Genomic DNA, 23,520 nt, shown 5'->3' with positions numbered 1-23,520 from the left:
AAGTCAAGGCCCATAGCGCCTGTCAGTACCAGTTGAGCTGCTGCATCTTTTATGAGGAAAGCCCTGTTGCTTATTACAATATTTACAGACGTTTAAAGATTGCGAAGCAAGTGTTGTTACTGCATTAGCTTGGCTCGGTGGCCTTCGCTCACTAGCCCTGACAGAAGATTTTATTCTAGATTTGTTAAATCAAATCACTGCACACACAACTGCAACTAGACTGTTTTCCCTGTGTCTCTGTGTTCACATATGGAATAAATTCCTTCTTAAAAACCTTTTATGAAGCTGTTTGATGACATTAGCAACCAAACAATAGTCATACTGGCATATGCTGCTCTGATGTCTGGTAATTCAGTAATATCATCAGAGTGTTGTGTATGTGCCGTCCATGTTACTTCTACAGCTCTGTTTATAGTCTGTAAGTGAATTTATCCCATCTGTTTCCCCAGGGGGGATGCTGTCCTACAGCAGTAGTGTGATCTTTGACACTTTCCATAAGGCACACACAATATGGAGACGTGTAGATGCACTCTCACTTCCATCATGTCAAAGAAGAGAGGGAGGCCTCAACAAACCAGAGCTTACTTTAATACTGGAATCATTTCATATATGAGATCTGCAGTCTCATTTTGGTTTGATGCATATGCTACGTCCCAACTACTCGTGTTTCCTTCATTTTCTCTTTTTTTATTGGGAGGGCAACCCACAGAGGAACACTATCCATCAGCCTAGCTCAGAGGGAGAAAAAAATACAAACTTGAATAAATATTTCATTAGATTATTCTGTGATTTAATGTGCTTCTGCTTGGCTGGGGTCTACGGCAATATCTCTGGTCCATTTATAAATGCATTAACACAATGACACCCGACACTAGCTTAATATTGATACCCAGGCTGAGTTGGCCGGCAGATTGAAGCAGCGTAGGGATTGTTTTGTCTGTCTGTCCGTCTGCTGTGCTGAATCACACCTGCCGGAAAAAAAACCCCTTTTCTTCCTTTTCTCTTTCTCTCTCATTTGAGCTCACGTTACTTAACTGCACGGGGGAAGATTAGTCAGTCTCAGGCAAACTCATAGGATAAAATCTGTTCAGACAAATAGAGCAATTCAACACAAATCCATGCTGAAACAGATCCAGCTTTGCTCTCACTGCTTTTCATGTCCACTGTCAATTTCAACACACACAAAAAAATCTAAAAACAGCAACCCAGTGAAATAAGACTACAGATTGATTCTGCTCATATGCATGTGCATATACTCACAAGTGTGTGTTCTGCATGTGCTATAAGTGGAAGCTAATTAGAGCCAGGGGGAGAAGTTTTCACAGTCTGTGATAAATTCAACATCAGGAAATCCTCTACCTATTAATACCAATTGGGCGACAATAATTGGCAGGCCATCGACAGCGTGGGCAGAATTAATCATTTGAAGAGGCAGACTAGACTGAATTTTTAATTGGCAGAGGCAGCCACTGTTTAGGGAGGCAACCAGCTGATCACTCAAGAGACTGCTGCTTCAGACAATGCACATTTGCTAATCCTCTTGAGTCAAGTTATTATGGCCATGCATTATTATCACGCTTTACAAACTAATTCCGTGTTTTCCCTCATGGATTACCAAGGGGAAAAAATAGTTGCATAAGAAAGGAGGAAATAATAAACACACAGAGCGTGCAATGTGGATGAAATGAAAATCAAAATGACAGAATAAGTGCAGCGACTACAAACATGCATCACTTAGAATGATGAAAATATTGTGTGTGTGTGTGTGTGTGTGTGTGTGTGTGTGTGGGCTTGTGTTTATCCCTCGGTCCATCAGTGTGTTTGTCAGTCTGAATATGCCTGTTTGAGGGTGCTGTTCCAGCCTTTCCATCAGGATCCATACCCATAATCCTTTTCTGCTTAATAACATGATTAACTATAAAATAACCTCATCAGAGATCATTGGCATATTAGGGTTTGATTATGTATTGTTAATTGTGTGGCCTGGATTCATGATAATTCTAAGCCATTTAATTGGACTGAACAGCACTTACTTAAAATTAATTTGTTGTTTGAAAGTTTATGAGTAAAAGTTTTTAAAAATCACGTTGAGAAGTACATTTTAATTTTGCATAATTTACTCAGATCAGAGAGATGACCTCATCTACCTGCATTTAAACAAGCTAACGTTATTTTTGTTTGTTTATTAAATGGTGCCGAAACTTGGGATTGATATTCAATAAATATATGTATACTTATGTTTATAAAAAGGGGATTTCACTTTGTTCCACAGCTTTTCACAATTGAAGGTTTGTATTTCACCCTGACAAATTTTACTGAAAACAAAGAGAACATTTCATTTATAAATTTCAGAAAATTGCTTATTTAGTTGTTGACCTTTATCACCAGAGCATGAATGATGTAAGTTATTTTATAAATACAAAGAAAACTAACGAAATAAGGTAAAAAAAAAAAAAAAAAACAATCAGTGAGCAAATCATTTGCTATATTTCTGCCAAACTACGACTATTAATTCATTGCATAGCTATAATTATGCCATATATTTCACTTGAGTTCTACAGGGATCTATCAAAGCTCTATTTTCAGTCTATGGAAATACGCCCAAGAGCCTAAATGGTCTCCTCCCTGACGCCATGATCAGGCGACAATCACTCAAGAGCTAAATACTGCAATCATTATGCAACACAGGGCAATGACATTTTAGTATATGTATGCACACACATGCACACGCAAACACATACCGGTGAATGCAAAGTGAGTGCAACACTGAAGAAATGTCTTCCCGTCACCACACTGCCAATATCAACTGGAGTGCCATGTGGCTTCATGAAATATGTGGCTAATAGAAGCTATGGAACATCCAGTACCAAACCCTCGTAAACCTGAACGTGTTTTACCAGCAGATGTTTTAGATCACCGGCTAACTGCAACATGAGCATGCACAAGAAAAAAAATATCTATATTTTTAAATACATTTTTTTCATCACATTGATTTCTGCTGCCTCAATATCATCCATCGTAATCTTCTTTAAAGTTATTTGATTGTTGCAATAACGTGCCTTTCAAAGCTGTGCAATCAAACCCAGAATGTCAATCACCTTATTGAACGTATAGATTTTTAAAACTGCCTCAACACGAGGGCTTTGTGACAGTTGTGGACGGCCTTTGTGATGGCAACAAATGCAATATCTTTTGATGGTGATTCTATATGTCATATGACACTGTTTGCAATGTTTGTAAATGGCATTTACATTACTGTCACAGATTGTCATTTGTCTTTTCTAAATGTCAATGCAATAAAAGGCTTATCTCCTGCACTAACATCCCTCACATATCAACATCTGCTCTGCAGGAGATAGAGGACCCAAAGGGGGGAAATTGAATTTAGAGGCAGAATATTGTTTTTCTTCTTTTGTAATACTTTGACGAAATGAGGGTATGTTTTTGGAGTCTGACGTCAATGGCATATGTTAAACCATAAACGTTGTGCAAAAGAATAAAGCTGGTGGTGGTGTTGTAAATGTTAAAATGATGATTACAGTGAAACTAATAATTACCATAGTGGTCACAGCCATTATGATCATTGTGACATCTACATTCACTGTGATGGTTTCAACCGAAAATACTGTACATCCCTGCAGTTCTCAAGAGGTTATGGTTTTTGTGCAACCTGGCTGAGTGCAAATATGAAATCAACAAAAAGTTGGTTGAAAGTGGTGATGATGGCAATGATGATGGTGATGATGATGATGATGATGACGTCTACACTGCGTGGATCGACTGTCAGGGGTTTGGGAGGGGGGGCACCACGTATTGTGAAATGGTCTTCCCACCCAGGCAGTGATCTCCACCGCACATCCTTGATAACCAACTTCATTATGGAAGGTGGAAGTTGTCACTGTGTGTGTGTGTGTGTGTGTGTGTGTGTGTGTGTGTGTGTGTGTGTAGTGTGAGCAGAGTGGATTTACGCCCCTCCGCCTCCCTCAGCCTTCCATTTCAGCGCAAGCAGCGCAGCATCACTGCCCACTCTCCGTGGCGACGTCCGTCATCTTGCGACAGTTTCCTTGCGTCCTTTGGAGACATTGTGGTACTGAATTGATTCCGCTGTGGGTTCGGGTGGGTTTTGCTGTGCCCGACCCCGTTCGCACATGGTGGAGGGGGGGGAGATGTTCAAGAAAGCGTATAGGGATGAATAAATTATGCCGCCCCTCCGCAAAAAGACGGGACTGGCAGGGGAAGGCTCTTTAAAAATGCATCCTTTCCAAGCGCCTCTGCCCCACTTAGGAGCGTGTTAAGAAAATAGCAATATAACACAACATGGCCATCACAGTTTGTCACCCTATCAGTCATGATACCCCATGCGCGCCTAATATCTGTAAATCTCCCATTTTGCTTGTCAGTATAATGAAAAAAATGTGGAATAATCAAGATGGAAATGCAAAATATTAGAGAACTTTATGCGCAAAGCAATCATAACTGGGACAAAATGACAAACCTAATGAATGTTAGATGACAATATGTGATGCACATGATGAATTGTTTGGAATAGTAGTGACATCATATCTGGATTAAGTCTAGATGTAAACAAAAAAGTGATATATTCCCATATTTTACGCGTCAGTATTTCAACACAAATGAGTTCAAAAGGTGCAGGAAATATTAAGCAGTTATTAAGCTTTACATGGGCCTCGCAGCCGTGTAAGGGGCGACACGTTACCTTTGTGCATGCCGGTGTATCGGTCCTTGAGAACTGTCAGTTCGTGGATTTTCCCAAACTGTTCAAACAGGGGTTTCAGGTCTTTTTCTTCCAAGTTCCGCGGTATCTGCCCGATAAACAGCTTAATGGCATCTTGGTCTTTCATGTTGCCGCTCTCCGGATGAATTGAAATGGGTTCTGACCCGTTCATGGGTTTCGGAAATGTGATCTGAGGGTACTGGTGCTGATGTGGGATAAGTAGTAGTGGTTGTTGGGTCGGTGGTGCCCCCGGTCCGGTGAAAACCAGGCTGGAGTGAGCGGGCTGGGGCTGCTGTGGATGGTGCTGCCTTCTTGTTTCAGTCTGAGTGAATCTGGCCATTCTGAGCTGGGAGCAGAGTGGATAATAATGACAACACACACACACACACACTGTGAGAGAGCAAGCACTCAGCTGGAAACCAGGCTGACTTTCTATCCGACACACAACACACACGCACACACAGTACAAGGCAGGCAGAGGGGGGTGATAGCGGCGGAGTGAAGCGCACAGGAGCGATATTAGACGCTCTGGAGCGACACCCAGCGGCAGATATGGAGTACTTCAGCTTCAGAGGGCCAGTGAGGAGTGCTGGAAATGTGGGCTTCTTTTTGAACATGACTGAGCATGTTTGTAAAACACTTTCCTTCTGAACAGCAATGAAACAAATACTGCAAATACTTTACTTTAGTTAAAGCAACAACAAGATGGAAAATATTCCTGAGCCCTTTTTTCTTAACACACACCAACAGGAAAAGCACAGGTGTTACTAATAACATTAACAATGCCTTTTTATTTGAGTGTCCCAGTAAGCCATGACAGCCATCATTAAGTTTATTATTTACACCTGTGCATTGTTAAAATGGCGTCCGTATAAGCCCTTAATTAAAGATTTTACATGAATAAAAGTAAACAAGTGTTGGCAGTAATGTGAACATAAGTCACTTTCAAAATTATTGATGTGTTAAAGTGACAGCGGTATTTCAGTGTGTATTATGGGTCGTGAGTGTGACGATGTAGTTAAGTAAAACGCTGACATATAGCAAAGGGAAATCTACAAAGTTGCTGCAGTGCTTGGATAAAATTTAATTAAAACTTTGTAGATAAATGAAGTGAAACAGAGCAGTATTTTCTTCTGGGAAAGTGGAGAAAAGTGTAAAGTCTCACAAAGTTAAAAGCAGCCCCAAAAAAGTGTGTATACCTCAACTGTGTGTGAGTGCAGTGCTCTGGTTAATTTCCATAGTTACTTTTTCTGCTGCTGAATATAAAACATTTGTATGAAGTAATCCATCACTTCCAAAGTCTCAAAATACAGAGGATGAGTCACAAATAAGTTAGGCAACTGCTCAAATATGGCTCCCTTTAAAAACCTAACAGCCACTTTTTTTTTTTAGCAACAAGGGTAAACTGAAAACTCATTTGTGTTTTTTTTTAAATCATAACTGAAAACATGTATATTACAAATGCAAAATACAAAGACAGTTGTCTGGCTTCATAGTTTCACACCAATGTTATTATAGTTAACTTAAACAAAAAACTAGGTATGAAAAAACACCTACACTTTTGAAAATAAATAAATAAATAAATAACTGGAACAATATTGTGTATCTTCAAAATAAATAAATAAATAAAAATAGGAAAATACGCAGGAAATGTCTTTTGTCAATTTGGTCAAATCTGTCAACACAATAATCACAAGGAGGTATTGGTTCATATGTTATTGAATCTTGCCCCTGACTAATATCCCCCATATTGCAATAAACAAAAATTAAAATTATACTGAAACAAATTCAAAAACTAACTTAAAATTAACATTTTTAAACAATAAAAAATAAACTAAAACAAGCAAACCCTCCCTGGAAACTGAAACTAAACTGACATAAAAACAAAAAATAAAAATGAAATAAAAATGAAAAACAAATGAAAAATACAAAAATATAATAACTCTGGTTCACGCAATCTGCTTTCCCTATTCTTCGTAGCTCTGTTAGACAAGGAGAGTGATCAATATAAGTTTTATTTAGCTTTGTTGCCAAGATTTTGTGGGCATGCATCCATGCTTTTAAGAGGAAAAAAAAATAATGTTGAAGGGCCTTTTGATACTTTGAAGAGACAGCAACTTAAAGAGCCAATAGCTGCATCATGCTTTACAAGCTCTAGAAGTTTTATGTATAAAATATACACCTACAGTATACTGAAAGTACAAAATACAGTAAGCTACCATGGGCCTCTGCTGCTGTAAATGATAGTAGTTAAAATATATACAGAGCATGCATGCTGTACAGTAAGTGCTGCCACAAGTGACAAGTGGTATTGCTATCTGCAATCTGTCATTAGATTGAGTCAAGGGACCGGCAAACATTAACCACAATTAGCAGACTTACTGTAAGTACTTTTCAAATAGCAAGCAGGCTAATCCCCCACGGGAGGGTTTATTTGCATCATTTGCCTTCTCTTTGCAGACACTGTCAATAGCATTCAGATCCAAATCCATCATCAGAGTGAAATCCTACTGAAAGAAGAACAACACCGACAGAAGTGATACACAACAGGCAGTATAGTTTGAGTTGCAACTTAGCCGCAAACCACACTTTAACTAAAACACATCCGCTGGACAGATTTCTAATTACAGCCTATTTAACAGTGGATTAAATAAAGTGATATATACTGTCTGTGACAGCAGGCTCAAGGCTCCAAGGTGAATCAATACTAGCTGCTGGCTGCTGCTGCTTCTCTTGCTGTGGGGGAGCGGCACCACAGGGGGTCCCCCTCCCAGAACTTTGACTTACAAGTGGCTGCATCAGTGTGTGTGAGAGAATCGCCTTCAGCTGCCTCTGTTGCTCTGAATCCAGCAGTATACCTGTGAAGCAAAGGAGAGACTCACATCCAAAGGGCCTCTGCATGCAACAGGAGCAGACTGTCGACAAAGTTCAGGCTTGAGAAGTTTGGAGAATCACACAAGAGTGGATGCTTGTTTTCACTGGGAGGGAAGTGGGAATAATTTCAGCTCTATTGAACTCATGCTCATAATATTTCTTTCTGCAAAGCTCAATAAGTGCCAAGAGTGGTGGGAAAGACATCAGCAGGCAGGGGTACACATTGACATACCAGTCAATAAAACAGTGGGTGGTAGCTACACAGAAACAGGGCGTTTTTTTTTATTGTAAACTTGTTCTTGAATGTAATTCTTTGAAGCATTGGGTCCCAGAGTGCCATGCAAGATACAGTTGCTGAAACTGCTGTTTGTTTTTCGATTTGCGCGCCCAAGTCTCAGTGTTTCTTTATGTTCTGCTCATCATGTTATAAATGTATTGATTAAAAGAGGCAGGGCAGTCACTGGATGTGGCCCGGCCATCTGAATGGAAGCTGGCAGGGACAGGGGAGAAAGTAGATGTGTTTGGCGGACGGCTCAGCGTGTTGGCCCTCTTACATCTGTAGTGAGGAAACAAACAGGGACGCAGTGCAGCTCATACTGAATAAAAGCTGTCATGGCACCGGCTCACCGGACTCTGAGGGAGGTTGAGTGGCTATTTTTAGGGCTGTGGTCAACACAGGGGGAGGGGTATTGAGAACTTCCACTTCATGGTTTTTTATTGACCAATGCCATTAGTGTTTCGCCAAGCTGAAGGCAGAGACAAGAAATCAATAAAGGTCACACTATTAGTGCGAACTAAAAAGTTACATACAATTTAACTGGCTGGCGTTTATTCTGCTGCTTGTTAACTAGTCTGGACCCTGAAAGGGAGGCAGCCTTGCTGGATCTGTTCAGCTTGGGAAGACTGGGAGGCCCAGAGGGAGACAAAGGCAGCTATGGGAGTCATTTTGCATTCTCTGTGCACTTGTAGACATACAGTCAAGACAGGCAGGCAGACACACACACTTCCTAATTACCCAAACTCAACATTATTCTCCACATCCACTTGCATATTGCACAAACACAGCAATGCACACAGGCACAGACAGCATACAGTGAATATGAGCGCATGCAATTTAACTCAGCCATATGCCATATAGTTAGGAGTCGGAGTCAGCGAGTGAATGAGGAACTTGACAAAACAATATGTGCAACACTTTGCTGCTGAGGGAGAGCTTCGTCTCTGCTTGGGCTGGCATGGTGAAGTTCTGAAAGTGTAGTTGAGGTTTAATAAGCGGTAAGAGTTGGAGGTGTCCCCTGGTGCCTAATTCACCATCGCACTCCGGTTATGCATTGCAAAGCATGCTCGTTCGACTGTAAGGTGTTGTTCAGGAAAATTAGGGTGTGATGTGATGATGGCATATCACACAGGAGACAGTTTTATGGACCACTGACTTAACAGGCTGATGAGATGTGATAAGAGCAGGCTGAACTGTGGAGCTATTGTGCTGCACCTTTCCCTCTCAGCCTGCTCTGGTCTAAAAGTAGTGTAGAGCTCTTTGGTATCGATCAGAGCTTTGAAAAACACCAACACGTCTCTCCTGTTTTCCTTTTGCAAACATTAAAGGGATGCCCTACATGTAGGAATTCTCTTTTTGTCGATTTAAAAAAAAACCCAGACAAATGTAAATTTAAAAGCATAAAGTGTTCATGCACCCCAATATTTTAATTTCAATACCGGCTCTTGCATTTATATATAAACTGGATTCTAACTGAAGACTCAACAAAATCTTCTTTATGGAAATCCTAGACTTCAACTGCACCACAGGAGTTTAAAAAATGCAGCTTTTTTAAAAATATGCCTGAATATAGCCTAATAAATCTAATAATATCTTACTGATACAGACTAAAATGTTTGAACATTTCTCAAATTCCCAGTTATCACAGCCCTCTTTAGATATAATTTGATTCTGGTTCTTTTATGGCAGCTGGCTGATTTGCTGTGGTGGAAAGTAACACGCACGAGTGCTTTGCTTAAGTGCAGTTTTATGCTACTTTATACTTCTACTCCACCACATATTATACTTTAATAATTACCAAACAGGCCAACCCAGAGGCCCAGAGTGTCAGGGGCCCCCTTGGCCTTCACCTGCAAAATGTCACTCAAATTTGTCACAGCTCAGGAGCAGCAGGTTTGGACCCAAATGCAGAATAAACACATGATTAGGGTGATTTATTAAGAAAACAGCTGTAAATTAAAGAGTCCAGAGGCAGGCAACAGGAAAACACAAAACTAAACCAGAATACCGGGAATACTAAACACCAGGAAACACAAAATCAGAAATATTCATGGGGAAAGACATGAACAGCAAACTGACAAAGAGCTAAAGAGAGTGACTGATTGGGAAGTGAAAACAGGTGAGTAGGGAGTCAGCCACGTAACTGCAGAAGTAGTGACAGACAGGTGAAACTTATCAGGGCAGACCAGCCCTGCGTTCCAAATCGCATACTTCTACTATATACTTTTAGTATGTACTGCAGCTGCCCTTAAAAAGTATGTAGTGTAGTATGCAGTATGCATGCAGTATGCATACTATTGGGACACACTACATCCGCCATCGCATCGCTCCCTGAACTCCGACCCTCTTGCTCACTTCCGTCCGTAGCGCCACATTTGAATATTTTGTGTTGTTGTACTTTGGAGATGCAGCAAATCTCTTCTTGTCGAGCTCGCCAGAGTCGTGCATACCGTCGGAGGTGCCGGAGAGCTCTGTTGCTGTTATGTCATAATGTATGTTGTTGTTTCTAATAAACTGACGTGTTCACGTAAACAGTCCCAAGCCTATTATTAGTGACCTGTCTATTGAACTAGTCACCAGTAGGCATATTAACCCCCTTCACACACAGCTCTCTGTTGCTGGCAGATGTGTGTTGTTAAATATATTTACAGCTATGCAGCTGCTGGCACTATATTCTGTCTGCACGTGAAGCAGCCTTACATTCACATTACTTTTATTTGTAGTGTAACATACTTGCACATTCTTAAAACATTACTTAATATGTATTTGACTTTTACTATTTATATATTTACTAGTCTAAACTGCTCATACCTGGCTCATAGTGTATTCATATTTAGTCATATTCATTCATTATTTATACCACACTTACACCACTGCCTATGCTGGTAGAATCTTCTATATTGTAGTCATAGTTGAACCCTAACATTGATTATACTATAATCTCAATAAAGTTGAATGTTGTAACCGTGTTCTTGAAAAACTGTATGATATGTGACAGTATATAATCAGATCATTGCAGTCCTAATATGTAGTGTCTTAGTATCTTAAATTAAATAAACCATGTATGAAAGGAAGTGTGGGCGTTGGTTGTACTTGCAGTTCAGTCAGTGTGACGTAACTTCCGCTGCGCAAAGGATTGTGGGTCAGAATGGCCAAAGAAGCATGCTGACATGCATACTGCAAAATATGACCTGATGTAGTAGAACATCCTGGTACTTTTGGCATACTGCGTCTGACATACTATGTATTGGGACACACTAATTCTTTTTCTGGCATACTAAATAGCATGGTAGTATGGGTATTGGAACGCAGGGAATCAAGACTGGAGGGAAACAGACAAAGGCAGGAAGTGAAACAAAATAAAAGAGGAAACATGACTAAAGGGGGTACGGTGGTACAGTGGTTAGCATTGTTGCCCCACAGTTCAAACCCCCACCCTAAACCCTGGGATGGGGGAGCCCTTCTGTGTGGAGTTTGGATGTTCTCCCTGTGTCTGGGTGGGTTTTCTCTGGCTTCCTCCCACAATCCAAAGACATGCAGGTTAATTGGTGACTCTAAATTGTCCGTAGGTGTGAATGTAAGTGTGAATGGTTGTCTGTCTCTATGTGTCAGCCCTGTGATACTCTGGTGACCTGTCCAGGGTGTACCCTGCCTCTTGCCCAATGTCAGCTATAGGCTCCAACCTCAGTGTGACCCTCAACAGAATAAGCGGTTACGGAAAATGAATGAATGTATGATAAGCACCGAGTGTGAGAGCCAAAAGGAGCACAAAGCAAGGTCTGAGGGGTAACTTTTTTTTTTTTTTAAAACTGGATTCTTGCCATGTTTTTTTAAAATATATTTTTAGGGGGTTTTTTTTGCCTTTCAATGATTGGACACTTGTCAGCGTGAAAGGGCAAAGCAAAGGGCCATAGGTTGGAATCATGCCCCACTTGATAGTGACTTGTGCGATGGCCTTGGAGTTGGCTTCCAGTGTTGTTTTCCAGCCACATTGAGTTCTTGATGAATGTTATCAGCGTGCTGTGAGTCTTGCATAGTGCCAGACACTCCAGTATCCATGTGGGGGGTACTGAGTTGCACGCTTTCTTCTAGTCAACCCAGGCAGTCCTCAGGTTTGTCTGTCTAGTCTTCGAGTCTTGGGGGACTGCTCTGTAGTCCAGTGGCTGGTGCTTCAAACCCTCAGGTCCTGTGCCCTTCAGAGATTTGCTTTGCCTACTCAGCTTTGCTGCTATGATGCCTGAGAGGAGCTTCTGTTGTGGAGAGACAGGTTATGGGTCGGTAGTTCGAAGGTGCTATATCAGTATTGTCCTGCCTTGTCTTTGCCAGTCTGGGTGAGTGCTGTCTGCTTTAAGCTCACTCATTTGTGCTGCCAGGTGATCATGGAGTGCTTGTAGTTTCTTCATCCAGTAGGAATGCATCAGGTCCTGGTGCTGTTACACCTGATACTTGTTGTTGGATGTCTGCCTTGGTGATGGTGACAGGTTCTTGTTCTGAGAGGTTGCTGTGACGTGCTCTAAGGTCCACTAGCCACTTGGCATCAGTGTTGTCTTAAACAAAGTCTGAAGGCCTCTAGATGCAGAGCAGGACAAATTAACATGTACTGGCCAGGAAGACATTCAAAAGCACCACAACGAGGCGCAAAGGAACTTCGAGGCACAAATATACCACAAAGAAACGTACAATTACCTCAAAGAGTAACAAAATTACCACAAAGAAATGCAATGGAACTACAAAGGGATACAAAACGACCAAGAGAGGCACAAATATTTCACAGAGGGACACAAAATTACCTCAAAAGAAAAACAAAATGACCAAAGAAGACACAAATATATCTAAAGGGACACAAAGTGATCTGAAAAAAAGGACCTTTTGCTATTTGTGCCCAGGGGCCCATTGTCTCATAATCCGTCCACATTTTTACTCCAGTACATTCATCAAATAACTACAAGTAACTTTGCAGTTTCTGATATGATAATATAAAACTGACTAATTAAAGTGATGAGTATATTTATGCATCAATAATATGATCTAATAATATAATACATTGAACATTATTGTGAAATAGGCCTTTCTGCATAGTGAGTATTTTTATTTTTTGGTACTTTAAGTATATTTTGATGCTAGTATCTTTATACTTTTACTATGTCAGTTAGATTTTGAATGAGGAACTTTAACTTGTAACAGAGTATTTCTACAATGTGATATTGCTACCTCTGCTTAGGTAAAACGTCTTTTACCGTTGCTGATTTGGCTCAAGCTTTAACCCAAATCCAGGATATGACTTCCTACTGAGCAGGGTGCTCCTGGTTCACGGAGTGCCGTGAGGCAGACAATTTTCTCCTGCACCGGGTCTCTTGCTGAGCAGTACATGAGTTTCAGGATTAGAGAAGGCCAGGAATGATTGGAAATAATGAGCCAATTTTGACATATTGAAGATTCATTTTATCATCCAAAAATTGGCTGTAAAAGAATCCCACATGCTGAGATTGTTGCAGTTTTGCTGTATGAGGGAGAGAAATGGTCCGCCTGCAGAGCAATCTTGTCTTTCTCGCTAATCTAAGTCACTGCTGTGATGTGAGTAGCCTCTACAACTGCCTCAATTTCGAGATTGCCTGGACTGCTGCTGCTTCATATTAATACAATTATCTGCAGAAAAACATCATTATATCAACATGGTGTTTAAATTCCTTTGTCCCTCCTGCATCCTGGACTCAATCATGTACATGTGCATGTAACTGTTCTTCTCCTTCTCTGTATTGTTTCCCTTCTTACAGATTATTTCATCTTTGTATTGTTTTTTTCCCCTTTGTTTTGCTGTTGTTCTTTGTAAAGCGTCTGAGTATCTAGAAAAGTGTTTTATAAATCCAGTGTATTGTTATTTTGAAGATAGAATATTTATCTTTTCTATCATGCAAAGGAAATATCACAGAGCTACAGCTTTAAAACAGAGGATGCAGAATGGTGAGAGGATGTGCATACCAGGTTGTTTAAAACCATCAAAGCAAAATAATCCAGGTTCCTACTGCAATATCTGTATTTATTTCTGCCCATTTTTGGGTTGGAGGTGGGGAATGAACACAAATCTGCACCAGAGTAGTAGAAATAACATCATACTTACAACAGTAAATATACTATAAACTCCACCAGTACAAAATACATACAAGAAAAAAAAAAGTGCTGTGTTTTCACACTTGGTCCTTTTTGGCCGTCTAAGCCGACTCAGAGCAGTGACACATCATTTTTTGCACACATGTGAACATTCCAAGAGAATCCCTCTGAAGTGAACCAAACACAGACCATCTCGGGGAGTGGTCACTTTGCTCTTTGCCATTGTATTTAGCCCTCTAGATGACATGCTGTTGCACTGGGATGCTTATAAAAACAGATGAAACCACGCTGGCCTGTAACACTTGCAAAGATGCTGGACGAGGCAGAGTTTGGTTCACGGAAGATACTACACGTCTCCAGATGTGGAATGTAGAATACATCAGACAGCAACAGTCTACTGCGCAGAAACACACAGGGTTTCCTCCAATTTTAAGTCTATTGGAAAGACAGGGGCTTCATGACCGCACTGCAGTGACACAATTAAGGCTATAGTGTGAACAGAAAGAGGACTGAGGCTCCATTAGAGCTGAAATGGACCAGAAAGAGAACTGAATCCCTTTTGTGTTGGTCCACTTTAGGTGCACTTTAAGAGGACTGAGTTCAGTTCATTTAAAAAGGACAATATGTGAAAACACCCTTAAAGACAGCACAACAGCATGCAAGAACACGTCAGTGACTCTTATCAATGGTTTAATTTGTACTTACATTCTCTCCCCACCAGATGGAAGCTGTGTTCCACTGTGATTTCCTCTCCAACTCTACTACTCATGTAAGGACACCTGTGTCTGAATAATGACTCAACTGCAATAAATTATTGCCAGTTCCCCTAAAGCGGTGTCTTAAATATCTCATTCACGGTTAATAATCCATATTGACAAAAAAATGTTCTCTCACAGAAACTGGAAGCTGAAGAAACAGGGCTTAGGAGATAACTCTGGATATTTCGCCTCCATAGGCAGCTGGTTATCTCTCTGCTTTGGCACAGTGTGTGTGTGTGTTAATAAATTCAGCTGTTGTGGGAAAACTTTACAGTTCCAAAGTACATGTGTAGGAAGGCCTATATGATAATAGTAGCAGCGTTAAAGTGTTGGTATGTGATGAACATATGCAGTTGTGAAGTGTGTTTGGCTCTGGTGAGTTTGGCCGTATTGAGGCTGTTTCAGAGCCACTGAACAGCTGCTGTGTTTCAGCCTCGAGGGGCATTGAGGAAAGGTGCCCTAAACGCTCCTCCCAAACATATGTCAACATCTGACAGCAGCTTTAAGCTTTCATTATTTCTGTACAACCTAGGGTCATGATTCAGGAAAGTGTTTTTGTGAACACCTCAATTGAGCATGAATACCACATTTGATTATAGTGGCTTTGCCTTGAGATGCAAAACGCAATTTTTCAGATGGGGATTTTAAATTGGCAAAAGTAAAATGAATATATAGACATTTTAAAAGGAAATAAAAGTCAGGATATAGCAAGCACAACATTTCAGGGAAGCACGCAGATTTCAATTTCACATCAAAGAAATCCTTCAACCCCCTGAATCACCACTTGTATATCAATAACTCAGTCTGTGTCACATTGAATTTGTGAGGAAAACTGTTTTTCTTGCATTACTCAGAGGAATGAAGAATCTAAAAACTAACTGATTGAGGCAGTGGTAGATCAGAAGCTTCCATGTTCTGCAAGGTAAAACCACTACTTTTGTCAATGGAGTTTGGCTTTGACGAGAGCATAGATAAGTTTCACTTTTAGTTCAGTTCCCCGTCGAAAGAGGCTGTCTGACAGCATGGTAATGTTGTGTTTGGGAAGTACTGAGCCTTAAAGGTGGATTTACACTTGTGCGTCAGCTCTGTGCAGAGCATATGCCATAGCCTACGCATGTGTCCTACGCCATTGTGAGCATTTATACTTGTGCAGTGGTGTGTCTGTGTCACTCTGCAGTTACACCTCCAAAACACTAGTCAGTGGCAGAGGTTTCTGTGAAGTGCTGTAAAGTTTAGTTGATTCAAAACACACATTAAACACACATTAAACATGGCTTAATAGAGACAATTTCAAACACAAGTACACAAATCAGCTTCACTATAACTCGCAGCATTTACAGACAAACACTTGTTTTTATCTGGACACATTTTCCCCACAAATACAACATGCTAATGTTATTAGCACAAGCCTATGACATTTTACACTGTATAAATTAGCCTAGTGACTGCCAGAGATTTCCTCTGCTCATATGAAGCCAGGATGAATCACAAACAAAACTTAAAAAGACAAGTCACAGAATTCAATTCCAGCAAATTGTATGCAAAGAATTGTAGGTACTTCAAGCCCACCGAGGACACACACACATGCATTCTTGAAAATTTTCTGAAGGGGTTGGTCCTCAGTAGAATTTGAAGGCCTCTTGACATTGAAACAGACCTTCACTGGAGTGACGACATAGCCTCCTTGAAATTCAGCCGTTTTTAGCATCCTTCCTTTACTTTGAGAAACACCACTGGATTATACTGCATGAGAAAAGGTGTTTTTACATTTTGTCTATCACAATACAGTTGCACATACATGAGGAGGACCAAATATATCTGTGTAAGAGCCTGGGGGAGAACTTACTATGAAGCAGCTGCAGGCATGTGACATATGTACATGGGCGTGCCAAGTTTGAGGCCAACTTGTTGCTTGCACTTTTATGCATTCTTCACTCACTGGGTCCACACCATCACCACGCCAGTGTTCACCAAAAGCTGGAGTCTGCACATCATTTGATGGGTTTCACAGCTGGCAATCTGCCACTAAATTGAGCTGCAAGAGAGGCAGATACATCACCATGACCATGTGGCCCATACAAAGACAAACAAATCAAGTGAAACCAGTAGGACAGAGAAGGGATGAATGTCATTCAGGCTTATATAACATCATAATGTGAATATTTTTTCCCATGCAGGCAATCATTTATCAACAACAAAACTACCAAAGCTTTCGCCCTGTTAGCTGACATTGTTGTTTGTTTTTGCAGCTGACAATTACGTGTTGCTGCATCTGCCTGAGGGATTACTCTCCACTAAAAAAAGCTTTCCTGGCCCTCGCTGTTACGTGTTGAGCGGTGCACCAGTGCACTGAAATAGAGCAGACCCACTGATTTTCTTTCACTAAAACACTGTTAGAGAGGGATAGACTTCATTGTAGCTCTGACAACTCAAGACAACATGAAGTAGATTGGAAATTGGTTTACAAAACTGCAACAAAACTCTAGATACAGCTGATAATGTAATAATATCAAATTTAAAAGGGAAATGCAAAAAAATGTAATTAATTTAATTAATTGTACACACTGTGACAAGAGCGCTGTCATGGTCTGTCCTTTGTCCCTCCTCTTCAGCCCAAACCCTGCTTCCCCAGTGACTATTAATTGCCATTTTCCATCCATTAACCAGATACCCTCGTACTTTCCCTCCTATCCCCATTACCTGACTGCTACACCCATCCACACACCTGTTCCCACTTCCCTAATCAGCTCTGCCTGGCCTTCCCCAGCCACCTTCTCACCTGCATGTCATTCACTTGTTAGCCACTATCCACACATACCAGTTCACCTCCGTTTGTTCTTTGACAGTTCATTGTTGGAATATGTATGGAGGTCTGGCCTCTCAGCTTGTAAGCCATTTTACATTAATCACTGAGTTCTGTTTGGGTTCACAGACGTTCCCATTCAGGTGGGAGAAAAAGCCCCTGCAGCAAGCAGGTTTGTAGGACAGCCCTCAGCAAGGACTCCACTCTACATGGAGCAGAGACTCCCGCCGAGATGATGACATGTTTGAAGTTCAAGTGAACTTGATCTTCACTGAGCGGGTGCTGTTCAAAGCATCTGAAGTTAAAAAAAAAAAAAAAATCAAATCATCCAAGAGAAAACCCAACATTTCTTCCTTAAAACAGCTGTGCGGAACTTTTTACCATTAATAAAACTGTCCTTAGTTCGTATCACCCCCCCTTGAAGATCCGCATATTTATTTGAACCCAACAGCGACAAAAAAGCCTTTGTCTATATGGCTATTTAGCGTAGCCTCGCTCAGGTTGGACACACAGAATACGGCACCCGAGGCGGAAGTGATTCTGCTTGCCCGCAGCGATTAAACCACAGAAGAAGGAGCCGTGTTTACAATGTTCTTCGAGTAAGCAGTACGCAACAGGCATTGCTGAACACATGACACCAGAGATGTATCTATGAGGACCTGGTTGTACTTTTGATGTCATGGCGGATAACGAAGGAGCATCATGTAAAATTATCTGTGACTGTGACCATGAACACAAATATACAGCAGGCAGTTGTCCTCAGTTTATAAGAAATTCAGAGCTACACCAGAACATTTATGAACAGGTCTTACTTTACTACTAATTTGTGTGTAACGTTAGCATGTTAGCATGTTTCCACTAATTACTTGGACTGACCTAACGTTAGTAGCGTTAGCTTTGCAAGCAAAGGCTGCAGGTAACAGCTTTGCTGTGTTAGGATTATGTTATGTCTTCACTGTGTATCTTCACATAAAAGAATACTCTGACGATTTGGGAGTTATGCCCTTTCTCTATCATTTTCATATTGAGACAACATGATCGATATCTTTTTTGTGTCTGTACGTCCAGTGTCTGGGTCTCAGCGATTAGCATTGCGCTTATAGGGGGTCAGTACGTCCTGCGCTGTGATCTGCGGAGGGATACATCGGTGAGCAGGCACAGACATAGACGTAGCTCGTAAACAAAACTCAGCAGTTTATTTAGCCTAGCGATATCTCCGGACTATAGTAGCTGCAATGGACGACTTTGAACACAATTTTTAAGAGTTTCTTGTAGCGGACACAGACCCAGAGCCATACCTGTTTGAGCCGGAGTACACAGATGAGGAACTCCATGTGTTGGATGCTGAGCAGGCGAGAAGAGAGGCTGAATCCTCCGCTCCCATTTTGCTGCACAGAATGGGATTCAGTGCTACCATCGTTGGGGAGATAGTGCATCACAAGGAGTGAAAACTTTGCAGCAATCACTAATCCTGGCGTCTTTGAAACTTTTTTTCATGTTCCTAAGATGAACTGGAAAAAACGCCCCAGGCCTGCAGGAGCTGATGGATAGCTTTCAGTCGGGTGAGTAATATCATCTGTGTCGTCTCTTTGTTTGCTTTTACCGAGTGACCTAGCGTACCTGTCCCAGAGCCAGCTGCAGCTGTTGCTCACCGGTGTATCTCTCCGCGCAAGATGTACTGACCCCCTACAAGCGCCATGCTAACCGCTGAGACCCAGCCACTGGACGTACAGACACAAAAAAGATACCTATCATGTTGTCTCAATATGAAAATGATAGAGAAAGAGCATAACTCCCAAATCGTCGGATTATTCTTTTCACATAATAATGCGGACTCAGCAGATGACTTACTGTTTATGCCTCCTTACACCGAACATACACGGCTGCTTCTCATTGTTTCCAGTAGCACAACAACGGTTACTACATTACCCAGAATAACTTGAGGCTCACACTACTACGGTAGCCTTAGTAGCTCAAACATACACGACAGATTAGATTAGAACAGAAACACGACAGGAGAATTTACTGAGTAATTTTGCTGTTTCCACTAATTACTTGGACTGACCTGACGTTAGTTAATCCTCTCGCTCTCCAAAACAAATGCATGCGGTAATTGCCGGCTGCAGTCGGAATTCTACGACACCAGGCTGTGGGTGTCATACCGCTTCGACCAAAGGGGCGCTATAATCAACGAAAACGAAAAGTTCCGCACAGCTTCTTTAACTGAGGCACATGAAAACAGATGTGCGATCCTTTTTTATGCAAATAACATCAAGAAGGTCAAAATAATTAATGGAAATGACCTCTTGACGTCATGCAAAAACACTCGCACATGGCTGAGGTTGCTAGGCGACACTGGCTGGTTAACAATGGTGTACAGTATGAACAGAGGAAACCCATTGTTTGAGAAGCTGAGAAGGAGAAGCTGACAATACTGTGAAGCTGCCTCACTGTGTTAAACAGTCACTGAATAGTCAGCGTCTTTATTTTAAACACCAACAGTTTATGAATGCATGTAAGAAGTGAGGCTAATCTAATGTAACGTGCCCAAAAATCAAATCAAATCAATCAAATCAAAATGTCTGTGAGAAAGGCTGAATTCACTTCCACAGACAGATGTACAATAACTGCATATGCACTTTATCTTTTTAATGTGTGTGTATGTGAGTGTGTTTTGAGCGAATGGAACAGTTTTTCTCTTATGAGAGACAGCAAAATATGCTGTGTGTGAACACCAGGGGTGATTGCTCTGAGACAACAAGGGAGGCTGAACTGCCCCTAAAATTTCATATAAGAAATGGTCAAATATGCACTATTGAATTTACATTAAAATAAGAATTTACATTGCATTAAACGTAAGCCAGGATGCATTTAACATCATGACTATGATGGTCAAACGTCAGCTGTTTACCAGTTTTCAAACACGACCTCCTTGTCATACATTCTCGTGTCAGCACGGTGGACGCAGAGCCTCCAAGCATTCCTTTGAGACAGCACTGAGCAGGTTTTTTTCACGCAGCAAAGCAAGACGGTCATTGGATAAATGAGACAAAATCATCACTTCCAGGGAGGCTCAGCTTCCCTGGGACCTAATGGAGCAGTAGGCGGGAGAGGACGCTCGGTGTATGCATGATGACTGGGGGAATTGTTGAACCCCTTTGTGATTGACAGCGCTTCGCATTTCGAGCCCAGTCCCATGCGGATACTTGCGAGTGGAGTCTTCTGACAGAGTGCCGTCCGGAGCTCATTTTCACCGTTAAACCCATCTGATAATCTTTGAGGTGTGTTTTGCTGTGGTTCTATGGCATGAGTGTGGTTGAAAAACAGCTTCATTTAAATGTTTTTTTTATAAGTTACTGCCTCGCTACAATATGACACATTTTATGATGTAAACTTAAAGTGAGCTTCCCCTGCTTGAAAGACCAGCAGCTGCCACTGGTGAACACGCAATGACAATAAAGGCACGAATTCAATTTCATTTAATTTCTTTAAGGGCACTTTGAGGTTGCAACTTAGCCAGTCAAAGATCACCAAAGCTGAATTCCATTCAGTGCAAAGACACGACTTTGCTTTGCCACTAGAAGCGAATGCTTTAATCACCTCACAGTTTGCATTGAACATAAGTGAGGGGGAGGCTTTGGAGGTTTGCCACTGTTAATTTGCTCTTGTATGACTGTACCTTACAGCTACATTAGTGACCACAGCACCACAGTTTTGTTACACAACCAGTCAGAGGTGGGACCAAGTTATGTCTTGCGCTCTTTGCGCTTTCAAGTCTTTGCGCTCAAGTCCCAAGTCAAGACTGACAAGCCTCAAGGCAAGTCCCTAGTCCTAAACTGGGTTTTGAGTCCTTAACAAGTCATAGTGTGCACTTCACCAAATGTAATGCCATTTTAATAATTTATTAAATTTCTAAAAATCATGGAGGCTTTTTAAAATGTGTATTTTTTTTTAAAAACAAGCTTCTTCATAATAGTAGCCTCGACTTACTGTTCTTTGCTTTTAAACTGTTGAAAAGTCAGAAGTTGTTGCATCTCCACCTGTGATTTTGCATACCTCCATTCAGACTTTGTTGATGTTGGTTTTGTGCATGCATCCTTGGTATCATTTTTTCCCCAGCTGGTGCTTTGCAAAGTTATGTTATTTCTCCTGTGTTTCCTCCTGCAACTTGACTGGTCATTTTGGATTGTTTAAACAAAATGGACCTGGGGAATTAAGTATTAATCCACTGGGAATCATTAGCACCCACGTTAGTTGATTCAGGAAATGAAGGGAAATTAATTGGTTTACGGCAAACCTTTTAAATTACTTTCTGATCTTTGGGCTTGAGAGAAGGTGTCAAGTAGTTTCAAGTCAAAAGGCTCAAATCCAAGTGAAATCGTGAGTCATTGGTGTTAGTCTAAGTCGAATTGCATGTCTTATTAGAATTTTTTAAGTTGAGTCTAAAGCCATCAAATCATGTGACTCGAGTCCACACCTGCTACTAGCTCCTTGCGTTCTTATGGCTAACATGTTAGCTTATCATTGCCCAAACATCCAGGTGAGCAACATGGACATCAACTGGAGTCGTGATTCTCATACCTGAAAATGTCTAGATGGCTCTGTTCACCAGTCCCTTGTCTACTTTAGCTCTAGTTACATTTTTCACTCGACAAATAGCAATCAGATTGTCTGGGCATAGCTGAGTGAACCACAGTGAATGAGCTCAAAGAGGTTCGTGGGCAGGTCTGAGAGTATACTGACAAGGATCCTAAGGAGTAAAGGGTTATCACCACCTGCAAACATTAGTAGCTTAAACAACTGACGTCAGCGATAACTAACACTTGGTGCTCAGCTTTTCTTTGAGCTTTGCTTTGAGCTCTGGTGCTGCTTGTGGCTAGAAAAGATAAAACCTCAAGAGACAGTTAGTGACTGTTAAACTCTGTGACCTGCTGTTCGCCTGAAATTGGCCAAACATGTCTGCAGGCCTGGTAATCTTGAAGAATTATGCGCTTAGTAACATTATAGGAGCTCCGACCAGGGCTCTAAATGTTAACTTCAGGCTACACCATTCATCTATCATTTTCTGGACAGTTAATCCTGGTCAGGGTGGCGGGGGGCTGGAGCTCAGCACACACTGAGATTAATTGGCCACACAGAGCTAACACTAACGAACAATCACACTGACAGCTGAGTGTAATTTTGTTTCAGACTCACCTGACCTACATCTCTTTTGAATGCAGAAGAGACCAGATCTTTGTACTTATCTCCCCCTTATATCCTGCAAGAATTAAATCCAAGTACATTCTTCTATCAAAGCTATGCTTGCATCTCACACTTCCTATACATGAAATAATGGACCTCAATACATAAGCCCCTTAAAAACAAAATAAAGTAATTCGAAGGTTTAGAACGGGCGTCTCCCTATTTTTAAATTAATATTCTCCCATCAGCTCACTGTGCTGGAGTTGTTTATGCTTAAGTAAATGTTATTTCTTTTGCCCAGAGGCTAATACATCAGAAACTTCACTGATATAAGCTACTGCAATAAACTGTGATATCAGCACTTTATATGGTTGGTACAGGCACAGCACAATCAGCTTAGTCTTTTTAAAGTAGACCCAACATTTCTTTACTGCTGCTAACTTTGCTGATACAATCAGTGTTGATTGTGTTTGCTGATACTGCTTAATGCCGCTGCTGTGAAACTAGAGGCCCAAGTGTGTTTGCATAATACATATCCCAGGGAAATGTGTGGTGGTAGACAAACACAAGGCTGTGCATCGTTATTTGTGGAATACAAGCTCTACTTTCTGGCAAAATCAGAGCTACCGAGCACCTCACCTCATGGGTTAGATTCTGCTTCGCTTGCTTTTCTTATGTCATGCTTGTTTTGTGGTATTGCTTCAGACTTTCATCATCTGAGAATTATGAGCTGATGGTCACTTGTCTCATCTGTTTCTGAATTGTTTCCTTGTTGCTGAGT

The 23,520-nt window shown here is 41.1% G+C and overlaps 1 protein-coding gene and 1 long non-coding RNA gene across 11 annotated transcripts in view; both read right to left on the bottom strand.

The window, feature by feature from the left end:
* The window catches only part of celf5a (cugbp, Elav-like family member 5a), a 227,345-nt gene extending 222,150 nt beyond the window's left edge, over nucleotides 1-5,195 (bottom strand). For 9 of the 10 annotated variants that reach the window (XM_049587977.1, XM_049587979.1, XM_049587982.1 and 6 more), the window contains exon 1: nucleotides 4,718-5,195. In XM_049587977.1, coding sequence (XP_049443934.1) covers nucleotides 4,718-5,075 — 358 coding nt within the window. In that variant the 5' untranslated portion in view covers nucleotides 5,076-5,195. The remainder of the gene's footprint in view (nucleotides 1-4,717) is intronic. The other variant, XM_049587980.1, reaches the window with a different exon arrangement.
* Nucleotides 5,196-15,962: 10,767 nt separating this feature from the next.
* LOC125895762 (uncharacterized) lies at nucleotides 15,963-19,936 on the bottom strand. The gene is made up of 3 exons (XR_007450195.1): nucleotides 19,407-19,936; nucleotides 16,599-16,787; nucleotides 15,963-16,495 (listed from the first exon to the last, which is right to left on the bottom strand). It is a non-coding gene; the product is annotated as an uncharacterized LOC125895762 (long non-coding RNA).
* Nucleotides 19,937-23,520: the final 3,584 nt, after the last annotated feature.

This window comes from Epinephelus fuscoguttatus, linkage group LG10 (genome assembly GCF_011397635.1).
Source record: "Epinephelus fuscoguttatus linkage group LG10, E.fuscoguttatus.final_Chr_v1".
In the NCBI taxonomy this organism is placed as follows: Eukaryota; Metazoa; Chordata; class Actinopteri; order Perciformes; family Serranidae; genus Epinephelus; species Epinephelus fuscoguttatus.
The sequence above is the reverse complement of the archived record's forward strand: the minus strand, read 5'-3'. Positions and strand labels throughout refer to the sequence as shown.